This window comes from Rhinoraja longicauda, chromosome 6 (assembly GCF_053455715.1).
Source record: "Rhinoraja longicauda isolate Sanriku21f chromosome 6, sRhiLon1.1, whole genome shotgun sequence".
In the NCBI taxonomy this organism is placed as follows: domain Eukaryota; kingdom Metazoa; phylum Chordata; class Chondrichthyes; order Rajiformes; family Arhynchobatidae; genus Rhinoraja; species Rhinoraja longicauda.
Window position 1 is genome coordinate 51114768 of NC_135958.1, and position 16566 is coordinate 51131333.

The window sequence follows — 16566 nt, forward strand, 5'->3', positions numbered from 1 at the left end:
TCCAATTCTCGTTCCCTATTTGGCGGTCTATAATACACCCCTATAAGTGTTGCTAAACCTTTCTCATTTCTGAGTTCCACCCAAACAGCCTCCTTAATCGAGCCTTCTAGTCTGTCCTGCCAAAGCACTGCTGTGATATCCTCCCTGACAAGCAATGCAACACCCCCACCTCTTGCCCCTCCGATTCTATCACATCTGAAACAATGAAATCCTGGAATATTTAATTGCCAATCGCAACCCTCCTGCAACCATGTTTCACTGATCGCCACAACATCATACTTCCAGATGTCAATCCAGGCTCTAAGCTCATCCACCTTTCTTACAATGCTCCTAGCATTAAAATATACACATTTAAGGGACCCATCATTTCTTATTCTCAGTTTATTTCTTTTCCCTTCTTTCTCTCCTACATATTGGGTCTGAGTGTTTCCCTTTTCTGCCTCCTGCCTCACACACTGCCTATTAGCTATCTGTGTTTGAGTCCCTCCCCCCAACCGTACTAGTTTAAAGTCTCCGCAGTTATTTTAGCAAATCTCCCCGCCAGGATATTGGTTCCCCTCGGGTTCAGATGCAACCCGTCCTTTTTGTACAGGTCATACTTCCCCCAGAAGAGGTCCCAATGATCCAGAAACTTGAAACCCTGCTCCCTGCACCAGTTCCTCAGCCACGTATTTATCCTCCACCTCACTCCATTCCTATTCTCACTATCGCGTGGCACAGGCAGTAAGCCTGAGATTATTACTTTGGAAGTCCTTTTTTTTAACTCTCTTCCTAGCCCCCTGAATTCTCCTTTCAGGACCTCTTCCCTTATCCTACCTATATTGTTGGTACCTATATGTACCACGACCTCTGGCTCCTCTCCCTCCCCTTTCAGGATATCCTGGACACGCTCAGACACATCCCGGACACCGGCACCAGGGAGGCAAACCACCATCCGGGTCTCCCGACTGCGTCCACAGAAACGCCTATCTGACCCCCTCACTATAGAGTCCCCTATTACTACTGCTCTCCTCTTCCTTTCCCTACCCTTCTGAGCAACAGGGCCGGACTCCTTGCCAGAGGCCCGGGCACCGTCGTTGCCCCCAGGTAGGCTGTCCCCCCCAACAGTACTTAAACAGGAGTACTTATTTCCAAGGGGTACAGCCACCGGGGTACTCCCTAGTCCCTGCCTCTGTTCCTTGCCCCCCCTAACAGTGACCCACTTGTCTACCTCCCGTGGTCTAGGAGTGACCACCTCCCTGTAACTCCTATCTATAACCTCCTCACTCTCCCTGATCAGACGGAGGTCATCAATCTGCCGCTCCAGGTTCCTAATACGGTCCCTTAGGAGCCCCATCTCGTCACACCTGGCGCAGATGTGGATGTCTGGAAGACTATCAGACTCCCAGATTCCCCATATCTGACACCTAGAACTGAGATGAGGAAAATCTTTTTCAGTCAGAGAGTTGTAAATCTGTGGAATTCTCTGCCTCAGAAGGCAGTGGAGGCCAATTCTCTGAATGCATTCAAGAGAGAGCTCTTAAGGATAGCAGAGTCAGGGGGTATGGGGAGAAGGCAGGAACGGGGTACTGATTGAGAATGATCAGCCATGATCACATTGAATGGCGGTGCTGGCTCGAGGGGCCGAATGGCCTCCTCCTGCACCTATTGTCTATTGTCTATAGATTGGGGAATGCAACAGCAAACAACGGCAATGAGGTAATGAAGCAACGGTGAAGCCATGTGGTGGAAAAGAACTGGGTCAAGGAGGAGAGGACTCCTGCACTGTTACAATGAATCCAATGCCTCATCTTCCATTTGGGCACATTGCTGCCTCTGGGCGTGATATCAAATTCTCCAGGCAAAACACAAAGTACTTGAGGATACGTCAAAGCGGGTCAGATAGCATCTGTGGAGGGAATGGACAGGCAGTGTTTCGGGTCAAGTCCCTTCTTCAGACTGAAGAATTGACTTGCACTTCCTCCAGCTGAGGAAGGGTCCGCACCTGCACCATTGTCTGTCCATTCCAACCCTAGATGCTGCCTGACTTGCTGAGTTCCTCCAGTACTTTGTGTTTTGCTCAAGATTCCAACACCTGCAGTCTCTTGAGTCTTCATCATTCTTCAACTTCAGATATGACATGTTCTTTCATTCTACAAAAGAAGCATTTTTGCCTGCCCTCCCTCTGTGTGCAGACTGACCAGTAGGCCTGAACCACATTGGAAACAATTTACACAGCCATGGTGGCTTCATCTGATCAGGCCTGCCGTGTGACTTCACTCTGACAGAGAAACCCCCTTTGAGTTTATTGTATTGTCACCTGTATCGAGGTACGGTGAAAAGCTTTTGTTGCATTCAGGACCCAAACTCGGGCACTCGGGCAGAAGCCTGTTCCATTCATCACTCTCTCCCACCTTCATTGCTATCTATACTCACATGTTTCTCTCTTTCTTTGGTCTGATAAAGGGTCCCTCGTCTGAGACGTTAACTGTATCTTTTTACACAGATGCTATCTGACATTGGCACAGTTTTTCTTATCCTACATGTAATGGCCCCACAATCTTACCATTAACGACATATTACTCAGAAGCATAATGTGCTGGTAACTGCCCCCATTGAAGTCATTTCATCTCACCCTGTTCTAGACATTCCCTTTGTTCTGCCAACTCGTCCCCTACCTCCTCTCTCACTGAAAACTAACTTTTATCTTTCTCTCCCGATTCAGGGAGTTTCTTCCAAACTATTATCAGGCTACTGAATCATCCTACCACAACTAGAGAGCAGTGCTGAACTACCCCCCCCCCCCCCCCGGCTACTATCTGCAAGGCTGATGTTAGTCATGGAGACAGTGTCCACCCATTGCTACCTCAGCGTTTGAAATCACGCATCTGTCTGACCCCTGGACTGCAGTGCATCTAGTCCAGAAGGCTCAAACTGTGGGAAGAGAGACTAGGGAAATCTCCGGAAGACATTCACATGGCAATCGATCCCTCTGAGAAACTCCCACCAGGTTCCGACCAACCGTGGATAACCTGGCGCAGTCTCAACAGGCATTGGGAGGAGCAAATCGGACATGCTGAAGTGGGGATATACTGAAGATGTGGCAGACTGTGAGTGTGGACGGGGCCTCCAGACTATGGAACATCTCCTGATCTGCGACAAGCTGCATGACACATGCACTGTAAAGGATCTTGCAGAGGCCAACCACGTGGCACTAAAATTTGCTCGCTATTGGCAAACAGTTGTGTGATGACACGAATAAATAAATAAATGTTAGTCATTAAACTGCAGTTGGACTGCAAATCTCAGAATATTCTTGATCTGCCACCGCGGGCATAAAATAAATCAAATTGCTCCAAACGCTCCCTTAAGTGGACCATTACAAAATGCAAAATAAAATGGAGAATTAATAAAGATGTTCAAACTTGTCCCTGAAATCAAAACTTAAAGAAAGCCAGTTTTGACTTCATGTTCCTCTTTAGACATTGAAATCTGTTAAACACAATTAGTTTCAGAAAAAAATAATGATTCAAAACAGGAAGTATCTGTCAATTCATTTTTGGTTTCAAAAGCACATGAAGTAATATGATATAATGTTACCCCCTCGCCTCTCAACTCATGCCCACTGAGCGCAGCCAGAGACTGGGAAATGTGGGTTGACCTAGGCCAGAGGCTTTCCTTCCCAGTTGAAATCGCAGCTACCAACCTGCGACCAGACCTGGTCCTCTGGTCCAACTCCCGTCGGCGTGTTTTCATCATTGAGCTGACGGTGCCTTGGGAGGAGGCTGTGGACGAGGCATATGAAAGGAAAAGGCTGAGATATTCCATCCTTACAGTAGAGGCAGAGGAGCGAGGTTGGAGTGTAAGAGTGCGTCCAGTGGAGGTGGGATGCAGGGGCTTCGTAGCCAGTTCCACTGCAAGGCTCCTGAGGGAAGTAGGAGTCAGAGGGCAGGCCCAAAGGAGGGCAATCAAAGAATTTGCAAATGCCGCCGAACGGAGCAGTCACTGGCTGTGGCTGAAAAGAAGAGATGCTGTCTGGGCTGCCACGTGACCATCTTGAGGCTAACCATAAGACACACACCCAGGGCTGATCACCCTGTGGTGGGCCTGCCTCGACTGAGGGTGTCTTGTGATAAAAGGCCGAAACACCCAGTGACGTTGAGGTACACAACTGAAGATGTGCCTGAATGGTAGCAACATCACCTAGTGGTTACCCCCAAGAACAACACCAGTCAATTGTAGTGCAAACCTTAGGGATTGTAACATCTAGTCCTACTAATCAATATGTAATAGTTGAATGTAATGATAATAAAGCATCTTTCTGTGTAATAAATGATCTTGCAAGGATGGCATAGGAGTGTGACTTCTCTTTCTGCGCTCTTATCAGAGATGGACCTGCTACCATCCCATATGATCGCTCTATTCTTTTATATCTATTTTCTTGCTGTAAGTACTATTTCTATATGTTCCAATGATATTTTCCCCTTTTCTCTATCTATTGTACTTAAGTTTGACGTGTTTGTACCTATGTATAGTGTAAGTGACCTGTTTGGATAGCATGCAAACCAAAGCTTTGCACTGTACCTCAGCACATGTGACAATAACGAACCTAAACATAAACCATAACTGAGGAGAGATCTATGCCTGGTGAGGTACAAGTGCACAGGAGCTAGAATGGGAAGAATAAATAAGGGAGATGTAAATACACACAGGGGTGAGTTACACTCTGATTCTACAGGACTCTCAGCTGTGGACTTTCATAGGTCAGACTACAAGAGGAACGATTTAGAGCAAGCACACTTAGTGCATTGGGTGGACTTGCAGGAAGAATGTCCTCAATGCGCTACTGCAGCAGTAGGGTGCAGCTTGCACAAGTGGTTAGCTCCAGCAGCAGGTTTTTCAAACCACACATCATCTACCTGGCAGTGTCCAACATACAGCAACCTCCATCACAGGTCGGAGTGTTGAATTGGAAGCACAAATTGCTGCCTTCACGCCCTTTGTTGCCTTTGATCAAAATGGTTCCCTGGTTGTCACAGCAATCGATTCCACGAGACATAAGTTTGCTACTTGCAACCCTGGGACAGTGGCAGCAACGCCATGAAATCTGAACTTACTCTTTTCTCTCAGGAATAACGGCTTTTGTCACCTCTAGTCCTCCCCTTGTTTGTGGCTGGTCAGGGCAAACCACCACCATGATGTTGCAGCCTTCTGTCCACTTAACCGCTCAAGGTCACGGTCTAAAGCCAACCGCAATGTCCTCCACCGAGGGTCAGCAAACGTGCATTGGCCTTGCAGTAGCCCCAGGGCAGCATCTTGAGCAAGCACCACTTCAGACAGGGAATCATGGTGCTTACTTACCACAGTATCCACAAGCAATTATTTGCAATTCACAGAATGAAGTAACTGAATTTTGAAATTTGGAGTGCTTATGGCTTTGTGCTGTTGGAATGGAGATAGTGTAAAGGTTTAGTTTTTCTTAGTTTAGAGATACAGCGCAAAAACAGGCCCCTTTGGCCCACCGAGTCCTCGCCAACCAGCGATCGCTGTACACTAGCCCTATCGTACACATTAGGTAAATTGCGCAATTTTTACTAAAGCCAATTAACCTACAAACCTGCACGTCCTTGGAATGTGTGGGGAAACCGGAGCACCCGGGGAAAACCCATGCGGTCACGGGGAGAACGTACAAACTCCATGCAGACAGCAACCGTAGTCAGGATCAAACCCGGGTCTCCGGTGCTGAAAGGCAGAAACTCGAGCACTGTGCCACCGAGCCATCCCGAGAACAAGTCCAGCCAGAACCAGGGGCCACAGTTTAAGAATAAGGGGTAGGCCATTTAGAACAGAGATGAGGAAAAACTTTTTTACCCAAAGAGTTGTGAATCTGTGGAGTTCTCTGCTTCAGAAGGCAGTGGAGGCCAATTCTCTGGATGCTTTCAAGAGAGAGTTAGATAGAGCTCTTAAAGATAGCAGAGTGAAAGGGTATGGGGAGAAGGCAGAAACGGGGTACTGATTGTGGATGATCATCCATGAACACAGTGAATGGCGGTGCTGGCTCGAAGGGCCGAATGGCCTACTCCTGCACCTATTGTCTATTGCCCCTTAAGGTTATTGATACAGGATATGGGAGCATTAGCAAATGGGGTGCAGTTGTGAGGTGACTGATTGCTCACTAAATATTTGACTCCAGAGTGTTTTATTATTCCTGTTCTGCTTTTTGTTCCATTTCCTCCTCTTCTACTTTCTACTCCTTCAGCAGGCAGAATCAGTATCTGTTCCGTCATTATGGCAAGTCTATGCAGCATTGGAAGATAAAAACAGAAAAAAAAAACAGAAACTGGAACAGAGCATGCAACCACAAAACTTGAAACTCACTCAGCAAAACCCAAAGATACTAGAGGAGCAAGATGAACCACTCCATAGAAAATCGCCTATACTGAAGTGTAGTTCGCAAAGGAGTGTGACGTCCGCCATTTTAGTAAGCAAAACCCCGCCGTTCGCTATGCCTCTCACAGTGTAATCAGTGTTTTGGGGGAACAGTATGTGTGATGATACCATTAAAATGCAGAATATATCTCATCTATCAATTCACAGATTTTTGTTATTTTTCTTTTTAAATGTTTCTGCAAGTTTCTGCCTACTAAAATGGCGCCACGACCTACTACAGTTATTAGGGTCGAGTGGTCTATCTTGCTCTGCTCTATTATCTTTGGCAAAAACTGTGTAGATTAAATAAACTAATTTCAAAAAATTGTTCAGAAAATCCCAGGTGCTGGAAACTTGAAACAAAATATAAAGCTGGAAACACTCAGCAGGGCAGACAGCATCTGCAATAAGGGAAACTGAATTATGATTACATATAGACAATAGACAATAGACAATAGTGCAGGAGGAGGCCATTCGGCCCTTCGAGCCAGCACCGCCATTCAATGTGATCATGGCTAATCATTCTCAATCAGTACCCCGTTCCTGCCTTCTCCCCATACCCCCTGACTCCGCTATCCTTAAGAGCTCTATCTAGCTCTCTCTTAAATGCATTCAGAGAATCGGCCTCCACTGCCTTCTGAGGCAGAGAATTCCACAGATTCACAACTCTCCGACTGAAAAAGCTTTTCCTCATCTCAGTTCTAAATGGCCTACCCCTTATTCTTAAACTGTGGCCCCTTGTTCTGGTCTCCCCCAACATTGAGAACATGTTTCCTGCCTCTAACGTGTCCAACCCCTTAATAATCTTATACGTTTCGATAAGATCTCCTCTCATCCTTCTAAATTCCAGTGTATACAAGCCTAGTCGCTCCAGTCTTTCGCTCCACAATATTCTGTTGTGCTGCAGCAAGTAAGAATTTCACTGCCCCAGAATCTGGGACATACAGAATGACAATAAAACTCTCTTGACGCTTGAGAATTAAAGCTTTAGATCGACACGGAACGACACAGAGGAAAAGCAGGTAGAGCAGCTGCCTCACAGCACCCAAGACCCAGGTTTGATCCTGACCCCGGGTGCTGACTGCGTGGAGTTTGCATGTTGCCCCCTGTGACTGCGTGGGTTTCCTCCGGGTGCTCCGGTTTCCTTCCACATCCCTTTATCCTTTACTCTGGCCAGATGGCAAGATGGTGTGAAAGCAGAGGTGCGGGGAACAGGTGAGGTATGAGCTAGGGCTCCATCAATTATGGGTAAAGGCAAAGCTACAGTTAAGGCAAAATGGAAGACATTTCAAAGGCACTGTGTGGAAAGTCCCATCTTCAGAATAGATGCAGTGCCTTCTTTAACTCTTCCAGCTGCCTGTGCGTCCCAATTTGCCACACCATCTTGGTCACTTTATAACTCCTACTCTTATGGCCAAAAATGGCCCAGCTCGTATGATCATTGCATCAAAATACTCAATGCCTTCAATTTCTCTAGGGTTTAATTCCACCTTTGCGTTTCCTAGCCACAGTCTCCCAGTTCAATCTCTGTTCTACTCTAGGTTTGCCCTCCATCCGCAGTGTCATCAGTAATAGCCAAGCGGGCTGGCACGGTGGCGCAGCGTTAGAGTTGCTGCCTTCTTATGGCGTGACGATTCGGGTCGAGAGAAGGGCCTCGACCCGAAACGTCACCCATTCCTTCTCTCCTGAGATGCTGCCTGACCTGCTGAGTTACTCCAGCATTTTGTGAAATAAATACCTTCGATTTGTACCAGCATCTGCAGTTATTTTCTTACACTACCTTGTGAAACCTCTATGTTGAACAAGCATTTAAATGAGAATGGTTATTGAGATAAACCTTGTGCATGGTCTTAAATGCTTCTATTTGTGTTTAATTTAAATCTGATGTTACATAAGATTTTCTATTATCTTGTTTTGATAACTTTCATCCAACCTAGTCACTAACAGCTGTATTTTTCACTTATGAACTTAAGTTTAGTTTAGTTTAGAGGTACAGCGCAGAAACAGGTCCTTCGGCCCACCGAGTCCGCACCGACCAGCGATCCCCGCACATTAACACCATCCTACACACACAAGGGACAATTCACACATACACCAAGCCAATTAACCTACACACCTGTACGTCTTTGGAATGTGGGAGGAAACTGACGGTCTCGGAGAAATGTGGAGGAGAACGTACAGACAGCATCCGTAGTCAGGATCGAACCCGGGTCTCCGGCGCTGCTAGCGCTGTGAGGCAGCAACCCTACCGCTGCGCCACCGTGGCCCTGCCACTGGTAGCATAACATGGAAACCATGCAGAAGCACCATACCAGTATTATGTTCTTAATTGGGGACAGATCTGCCATGTAACCTGGAGGTCAGGATCGTGACCACTTTCATAATTCTAACAACCTGACATCTGTAACATCGATCAACCTCTTCCATGATGGCAAGACCCACTTTAAGAAGATTTTTCAAGTATCTTTTTCACCATTTTGCAGTGGTTTATGACTGAGCAACTTTTGCGTTGTTGTTCTCTAATATATGAGTAATGGTAATCTACAAATTCTTTTAGCTGCTGTTTTTTGGAATTCTTGAAGCCCAGGTCTCGAGCATTATTTTCTCTTATACTTTCTGATTGTACAAAGCTCGATTGTTTCAATGAAATTTTCTTCCCTCTCTCCTACCTATTCTTCGGCATCTCCAAACAGGGCAGCACGGTGGCACAGTGGTGGAGTTGCTGCCTTCCAGCTCCATTAGACGCGGGTTCGATCCTGACTACGGGCGCTGTCTGCGAGGAGTTTGTACGTTCTCCCCGTGACCTGCGTGGCTTTCTCCCAGATCTTTGGTTTCCTCCCACACTCCAAAGATGTACAGGTTTGTAAGTTAATTGGCTTGGTATAAGTGTAAATTGTCCCCGGTGTGTGTGTAGGATGATGTTAATGTGCGGGGATCGCTGGTCGGTGCCGAAGGGCCTGTTTCTGTACTGTATCCCGAAACTAAAAACGAAACTAAAATATGAGATTTTATTTACCAGATTACATTAATTACGTCATGAAGCCACCTGCAACAGAGTCTGTTTCCATTATGAAGACTGAGTTTTGTACGGGGCACTGCACCATCGCAGCATGTGTTAAAGAAGTTATAATAAATATTTTTGGCCACAAGTCAATCCCAGATTGAACAGGGAATGCCCAATGTATTCTCTGAGTGAGAAAAATATATTTATTCACCGCAGGAGAAGAGTGTGGATCCTCACTGATGGAATAGGTGATCCAATTGCTGGTTTATATCACACATTCAAGACTTAACTGAAGAAACGCAAACAGCTGTTAACTTTATTGCTCAACACAGCATGGGAACAGGTGCTCTGGCCTACCAAGCCTAGGCCGACCTTTGGTCACCCGTTCACACTAGTTCAATGCTATCCCACTTTTACATTCACTCTCCACACATTAGGGACAATTTACAGAGGCCAATCGACCTGCAACCTTCCCGCCTTTGGAGAAAACCGGAGTGCCCGGAAGAAACCCACGCAGTCAAAGGGAGAACTCCACACAGACAGCACCCAAGGTCAGGATGGAACCCAGGTCTCTGGTGTGAGGCAGCAGCCCCGACTTCACACTACGTCTCGCACACACAAGGCAATCAGAAGGACCACAACAGCATGACTGTCCTACTCGTTCAATGAGCAACCTGCTCATTGTTCAGTTTGACAGCATTCTAGTTTTCTTAAGGCACCGACCTACATTTTTGAAATGATAAAAGCTCAGTGCAACATCCAGGATCAAATAAGTTGTTTTGAATGAAAAATAATTTTGAGAGTGTCAAAAATCACAGTGAAGACTTACTCTAAAATGGCATGTGTTGCAGCCTCTGAGTGGTAGCGATAGACAATCAGACAGCGATCCACTCGAAACATGCCTCCTCCCTTGCGAAGAACTTCATAGAAGAACAGCAAATCTTCAGGGACCCCCTGAGAGAAATAGATCAGTGACAGATTTGGTGTTGAATATGAGCACCTAGTTTACTGGGGGAAACTTAAACATTTAACTAATAGACCAGAATTGTCAACATATAAATCATCGTTATTAAAGATTAATATGTTTCAGTTTTCTAATCTTCATGATTTAGGCAGCAGATGAATTTACCAGATCGCCCTGGCAGCCGGTGTTATAGTCTTTTGCTCTCAGCTTGTTTAATAAAAACTTGTGTTGGAGCAGATCCTCTGAAGACCATCAAGTCCATTGAGTTTATTGCTTGCACATACTGGTCCATTAGGTCATTAGATCCACTGTGCAGTGAAAGCCCCTGTGAAGACTTACAGTCCCTCTACTGTTGGTGGTGCTGAGGGAGAACCAGAGTTTATGGTTCAGTCCTATTGTCAGAATGGTCATTGGTCTGTACTAATATCTCTGTTCCTCTGTCCATGTTGTGGGTCAGCAATACAGAGTCAAAGAGTCACACAGCACGGAAACAGGCCTTTCGGCCCAACTTGCCCATGCTAACGAAGATGGCTCACCTACACTAGTCCCACCTGCCATGTTTGGGTCATATCACTCTAAACCTTTCCTATCCATGAAATGTGTTTTATTTTTTAGTTTAGTTTAGTTTAGTTTAGAGATACAGCGCGGAAACAGGCCCTTTCGGCCCACCGGGTCCGCGCCGACCAGCGATCCCCACACATTAACACTCTCCTATAACCAGTAGGGACAATTTTTACATTTACCAAGCCAATTAACCTACATACCTGTACGTCTTTGGAGTGTGGGAAGAAACCGAAGATCTCGAAGAAAACCCACGCAGGTCACGGGGAGAACGTACAAACTCCGTACAGCAGGGGTGTCAAACTCATTTTCACCCTGGGCCACATCAGCATTATGGTTGCCCTCAAAGGGCCGGTTGTAACTGGCCCCCCCTTTCCCCCACTCTCTCCTCCCCCCCCACCCCCCACATTCTCTCCTCCCCAGCCCCACTCTCACTCTCCCCAGCCCCACACTCGCCTCCACCCCTCCTCACCCAGCCCCGCCTGCCTAACTCTCTCCTCCCCTCACTCCCCTCCCACCCCTACCCTCCCCTCCACCCACTCGCCCCACCTGCATTCTCACCGTCCCCCTCCCCCCCACCCCCACTGTCCCCCTTCCCCCCAACCCCCCACTCTCTTCCCCCACCACCACCCCCCTTCCCCCCACACTCCCTCTCTCCTCCCCCCACCCTCCCCCTCCTTTCAATCTCACTGTCCCCTTCCCCCTCACTCACCTTTTCCTCCCTCCCCCACTCCCCCGTCTTCCCTGACCCCCACTGTCCCCCTTCCCCCCTCCACCACTCTCACCCCCCACCACCATCACCCCTCCCCTGCTGTCCCCTTCCCCCCACCCCTCCTCATCCCCACCCACAATCTGCCCACCTCCCCAGTCCCCCTCTCCCTCCCTCCCACTCGCACTCTCCCCACCCCTTTCCCCACCACCCCCCTTTCCCGCACTCTCTCCTCCCCCCACCCCCTCATTCTCTCCTCCCCAACCCCTCACTCTCCCCCACCCCCCTTTCCACCACTCTCTCCTCCCCCAGCCCCACTCTCTCTCCCCCACCCCTCTCCTCCCCCCACTCTCACCCCCTCCTACCCCAACTCACCCCTCCACACTCGCTCCACCCCCATTCTCACTGCCCCCCCCACCCCCACTGTCCCCCTTCCCCCAAAACACCCCCCCTCCCTCCCCCACACCCCCTCTCTCCTCCTCTCCTCCCTCACTCACTCCCTCCTCCCCACCCTACCCTCCCCACCCCCTCCCTCCTCCCCCACCCCCTCCCTCCTCCCCTTTCACTCACTGTCCCCTTCCCCCCAGCCACCTTCTCCCCCTTTCCTTCCCCCCCACTCTTCCCTGACCCCCACTGTCCCCCTTTCCCCCACTCTCTCTTCCCCCCACCACAGTCCCACTCTCCCTCCAACCCCCACTCTCTGCTTCTCCCACCCTCCCCCTCCCCCCCAACCCCCACTCTCTGCTCCTCCCACCCTCCCCCTCCCCCCCACTCTCCCCTGACCCCCACTGTTCCCCTTCCCCAACCACCCCCCCACCCCTGCTGTCCCCTCCCCAGTCCCACTCTCCCCCTACTCTCTCCTCACCCACTCTCACTCAACCCCCCCACTTTCCCCACCGCCCCCTTTCCCCCATTCTCTCCTCCACCCACCTTCACCCCCCTCCTACCCTCACCCCCCTCCCCACCCCCACCCTTCCCTCTACCCACTCGGCCCCCACGTGCACTCCCCTCCGTGGCGCCGTTGGCGGCGAAAGGCACTTACCGAGCGTGCAGGGAGGAGGAGGGAGCCCCGGACTACTCGAGGCGGGTGGCGGAGGTCGGACTACTCAAGGCGGGCGGCGGCGGGTCTGGGGGAGAGTGGGGAGGGGAGAGAAGCGAGTGGAGAGAGGCGCGGCGGGAGGCGCGCACAAGATGGCGGTGCGTGAGGAGAGCGGCCGCCATCTTTGTGAAATGGCGACGCCGCCATGGGTGGAAGCGGCCGCTTGAGGAGGAGGAGGAGAAGAAGCTGCCTGCTGCGCTGCGCTGCGGCCTGTGTGGGGTAACGGTGCTGGGCCCGGGCGGGAGGGGGGACTCGAGGACGCCGTGCCCGTAGGTTGAAGGGACGGAAGGGAAGGATGAGTGGACCAACAGGTCCGACCATCTCCCTCCTGCTCGGTGGTGTCCCCCGGGTGTGGGAGAGCGGGGAGAGTGGGGGGAGTGGAGGGAGTGGAGGCGGTGATTGCGGGCGGGCGGGGGGAGCCCGTGATTACGGGCGGGCGGCTCCGCTAACAGCGTCTATCTTGTCTGTGCGAGTGAGGAGAGGCCGTGCTGTCAGACGCACAGCACGTGGAAAAATGTGTTTAGAAATGAAAGTTTGAAAGTTAAAAATGTCTGTAACTTAAAAGATATTCGACCAGTGACAATCAAGCTCTCGCGGGCCACATAAAATGACGTGGCGGGCCGGATTCGGCCCGCGGGCCTTGAGTTTGACACATGTGCCGTACAGACAGCGCCCGTAGTCGGGATGGAACCCGGGTCTCCGGCGCTGCATTCGCTGTAAGGCAGCAACTCTACCACTGTGCCATCGTGCCGCCCTATTTGTTGTTATTGTAATGTCTGCAGGGTTTTACCTTTGTGCATCTGACTACTTTGTTATCTTCAGATGCCTGCTCTCCTACACCACACAAGTGAGCACAGTGGGCATTTAGATGTGACCCTCTGTCAATGAGCAAAAAACCATTATGCCAACTTCAGTCTTTGCCCTTTGCTCACCTCCCACTTATCCACCTTTTAGTTCACCTGCACACTGGCTGGAAAATAAGTAGTCGTGATGGGAAGTATGTGGGAAGGAAATGCAGATGCTGGTTTTCACTGAAGATAGACACAAAATGGTAGAATAACTCAGCGGGACAGGCAGCTTCCCTGGAGAGAAGGAATGGGTGACGTTTTGGGTCTCGGACTTGACTTTCGTGTCTCGGACTTGACTTCCGGGTCTCGGACTTGCTAGGACTTGAGCTACACGGTCAGCTCAGGACCCAGTGGAGACTCTGTTGGACTCACAGGGCACACGCCTCATTGGAGCACAGGAGGACGAGGGGTGATCTTATAGAGGTGTACAAAATCATGAGAGGAATAGATCGGGGTAAACGCACAGTCTTTTGCCCAGAGTAGGGGAATCGAGAACCAGAGGACATAGGTTTAAGCTGTAGGGAAAAACATTTAATGGGAACCTGAGGGGTAACTTTGTTACACAAAGGGTGATGGATGTATGCCTGGGACCTGGACTTTCTCACCGCCAGGCCCCAAGTGGTCAAGATTGGGAGACATACATCTAATCCCGTCACCCTGAACACAGGATCCCCCCAGGGTTGCGTCCTTAGCCCCCTACTGTACTCCCTGTACACACATGACTGTGGGGCCAGGTTCAGCTCCAACTCCATCATCAAGTTTGCTGACGACACTGGGCCGGATCTCCGATAACGATGAGAAGACCTACCAGGAGGAGGTGGCTGATCTGGCACTCTGGTGTCAGGACAACAGCCTCCTCTTGAATGTCACAAAAACTAAGGAGCTGATTGTAGACTTTAGAAGGGCTCAACATCCAAGGACGTACACGCCACTGGAGATAAATGGGATTACTGTGGATAGGGTGAGCAGCTTTAAATACCTGGGAGTCCACATCACAGAGGATCTGACATGGACAACACACATTGCCGTACTGGTGAGTAAGGCAAGGCAGCGCCTTTACCACCTCAGGCAGCTGAGGAAATTCAGAGTCTCTCTGAGGATCCTTCAGTGCTTCTACTCTGGGGCTGTAGAGAGCATCCTGTCCGGGAACATCTCAATCTGGTTTGGGAACAGCTCTGCCCAGGACAGGAAGGCTCTGTGGAGAGTAGTGCGTTCGGCTGAACGTACCATGGGAACTACACTCGTCCCCCTGCAGGACCTACACATCAGGAGGTGCAGATCCAGAGCCAGCAACATTATGGGGGACCCCTGCCACCCCAGCAACGGACTGTTCTAGCTGCTATGGTCAGGCAAACGCCTCCGCTGTCACGCTGTGAAAACAGAAAGGATGAGACGGAGTTTCTTCCCACAGGCCATCAGGGCTGTTAACTCTCATATCACCAGGGACTAATTTAATTTACTGTATTAATTTATTTTTTGTGTTAATTTTTTTTTTCTATTGTGTAGTTTTAGCACAATCCGCAGGCATTGCCACTTTTATTTCACTGCACATCTTGTATATGTATGTGAGAAATAAAGTTGACTTGACTTGATGTGTGGAACAAGCTGCCGGAGGAGGTAGTTGAGGCAGGTACAATCTCATTATTTAGGAAACATTTGGACTGGTATGTTGATAGGATAGGTTTAGAGGGATCTGGGCCAAAAGCTGGCAGGTGGGACCTGTATAGATGGGGCACATTGTTAGGTGTGGGCAAGTTGGGCTGAAGGGCCGGTTTCCATGCTGTATGACTCAATGCCCTAAGCCCACCTGCCTACTTTCAACAAGTAAAGACTGTGATTACTATAATGACATTTAAAAGACATTTGGACAGATACATGGATAGGAAAGGTTTATGACCCAAACACAGGTAGGTGGGATTAGTGTGGATGGGCCATCTTGCTAGGCGTGGGCAAGTTGGGCTGAAGGGCCTGTTTCCGTGCTATATTGCTAACCCACGTCATGGACAGGGGAGCAACCGATGACCTCAGTGGCTGGTCCTTCGACCAGAGTTTCCTCCAGCAAGCCACTGATGGGAACCTCATTTGTAAAGCAGGTTCCTTTTTCTGTTGTAGTCCTCAAGTGAGGTTCAGAACTGTTGGTGATCAGCAATTCTTGCTGCATTTCTGACCGTTTGCCGTGCAAGACTTTTCTAAGCCTTTTTTACCCCAATTAAGAGAAACAATGGGTAGACACAAAATGCTGGAATAACAGGCAGCATCTCGGGAGAGAAGGAATGGGTGACGTTTCGGGTCGAGACCCTTCAATGATCGTTGTCTGTGCGGCAAACTCAGGCTCAGGTGATAATAACAGAAAGGATGTCTTTCAGTACAAACAATTGCTGATACATTCTCTAGACAAATTGACTTTGATTCCAGCAAGCACGGACTGCAATGATAATGGAAATGCATCACAGATAGCTTTGCCATCATGGCCTGTGCTGTATCTCAGCAGCCCTGACACTTGGAGCAAGGTCTGCAACTCCTCTCCCTTGCAATCTGTCCTTACGCCCATCAATTACTGTCCTTTTCTGTTCACTTCAAAGTGCCGGCAACTCCTCTTCAGCCAGGATCGCTTTTAATGTTAATTTTTTTTAAATTTGAGACAAAATTGATGTTGGTATTCAATCCTCTTGAAGCATGATGTTAATGAATCTCAACAATGCTCCAGAGCCATTAGCTGAAACATTGAGTAAGTAGGTACTGTGGATAAAACGTTCAATGGTTTCTATCAAATTTGAGTATTTTCATGGGGGATTCTCACTATCAAAGGTCATGCTGCTTTGGAATCTCCCCCACACTTTACCTTTAATTAGCCTATCGGCTGGGCTGTACAAATAGCTTTTAATTTTTAAGTGTTACCTCATGTACAAATACCCTCCTTTCACCCTAACCTCTTCCAGCCTTCATGCTCTTCATACAGGAGATAGCCCAGCT

At 49.1% G+C, this 16566-nt stretch overlaps 1 protein-coding gene across 1 annotated transcript in view; it reads right to left on the minus strand.

The window, feature by feature from the left end:
• LOC144594895 (queuosine-tRNA galactosyltransferase-like) overlaps nt 1-16566 on the minus strand; it is a 293958-nt gene that overhangs the window by 105461 nt on the left and 171931 nt on the right. Inside the window, exon 3 of the mRNA XM_078401817.1 lies at nt 10242-10366. Coding sequence (XP_078257943.1) covers nt 10242-10366 — 125 coding nt within the window. The remainder of the gene's footprint in view (nt 1-10241; nt 10367-16566) is intronic.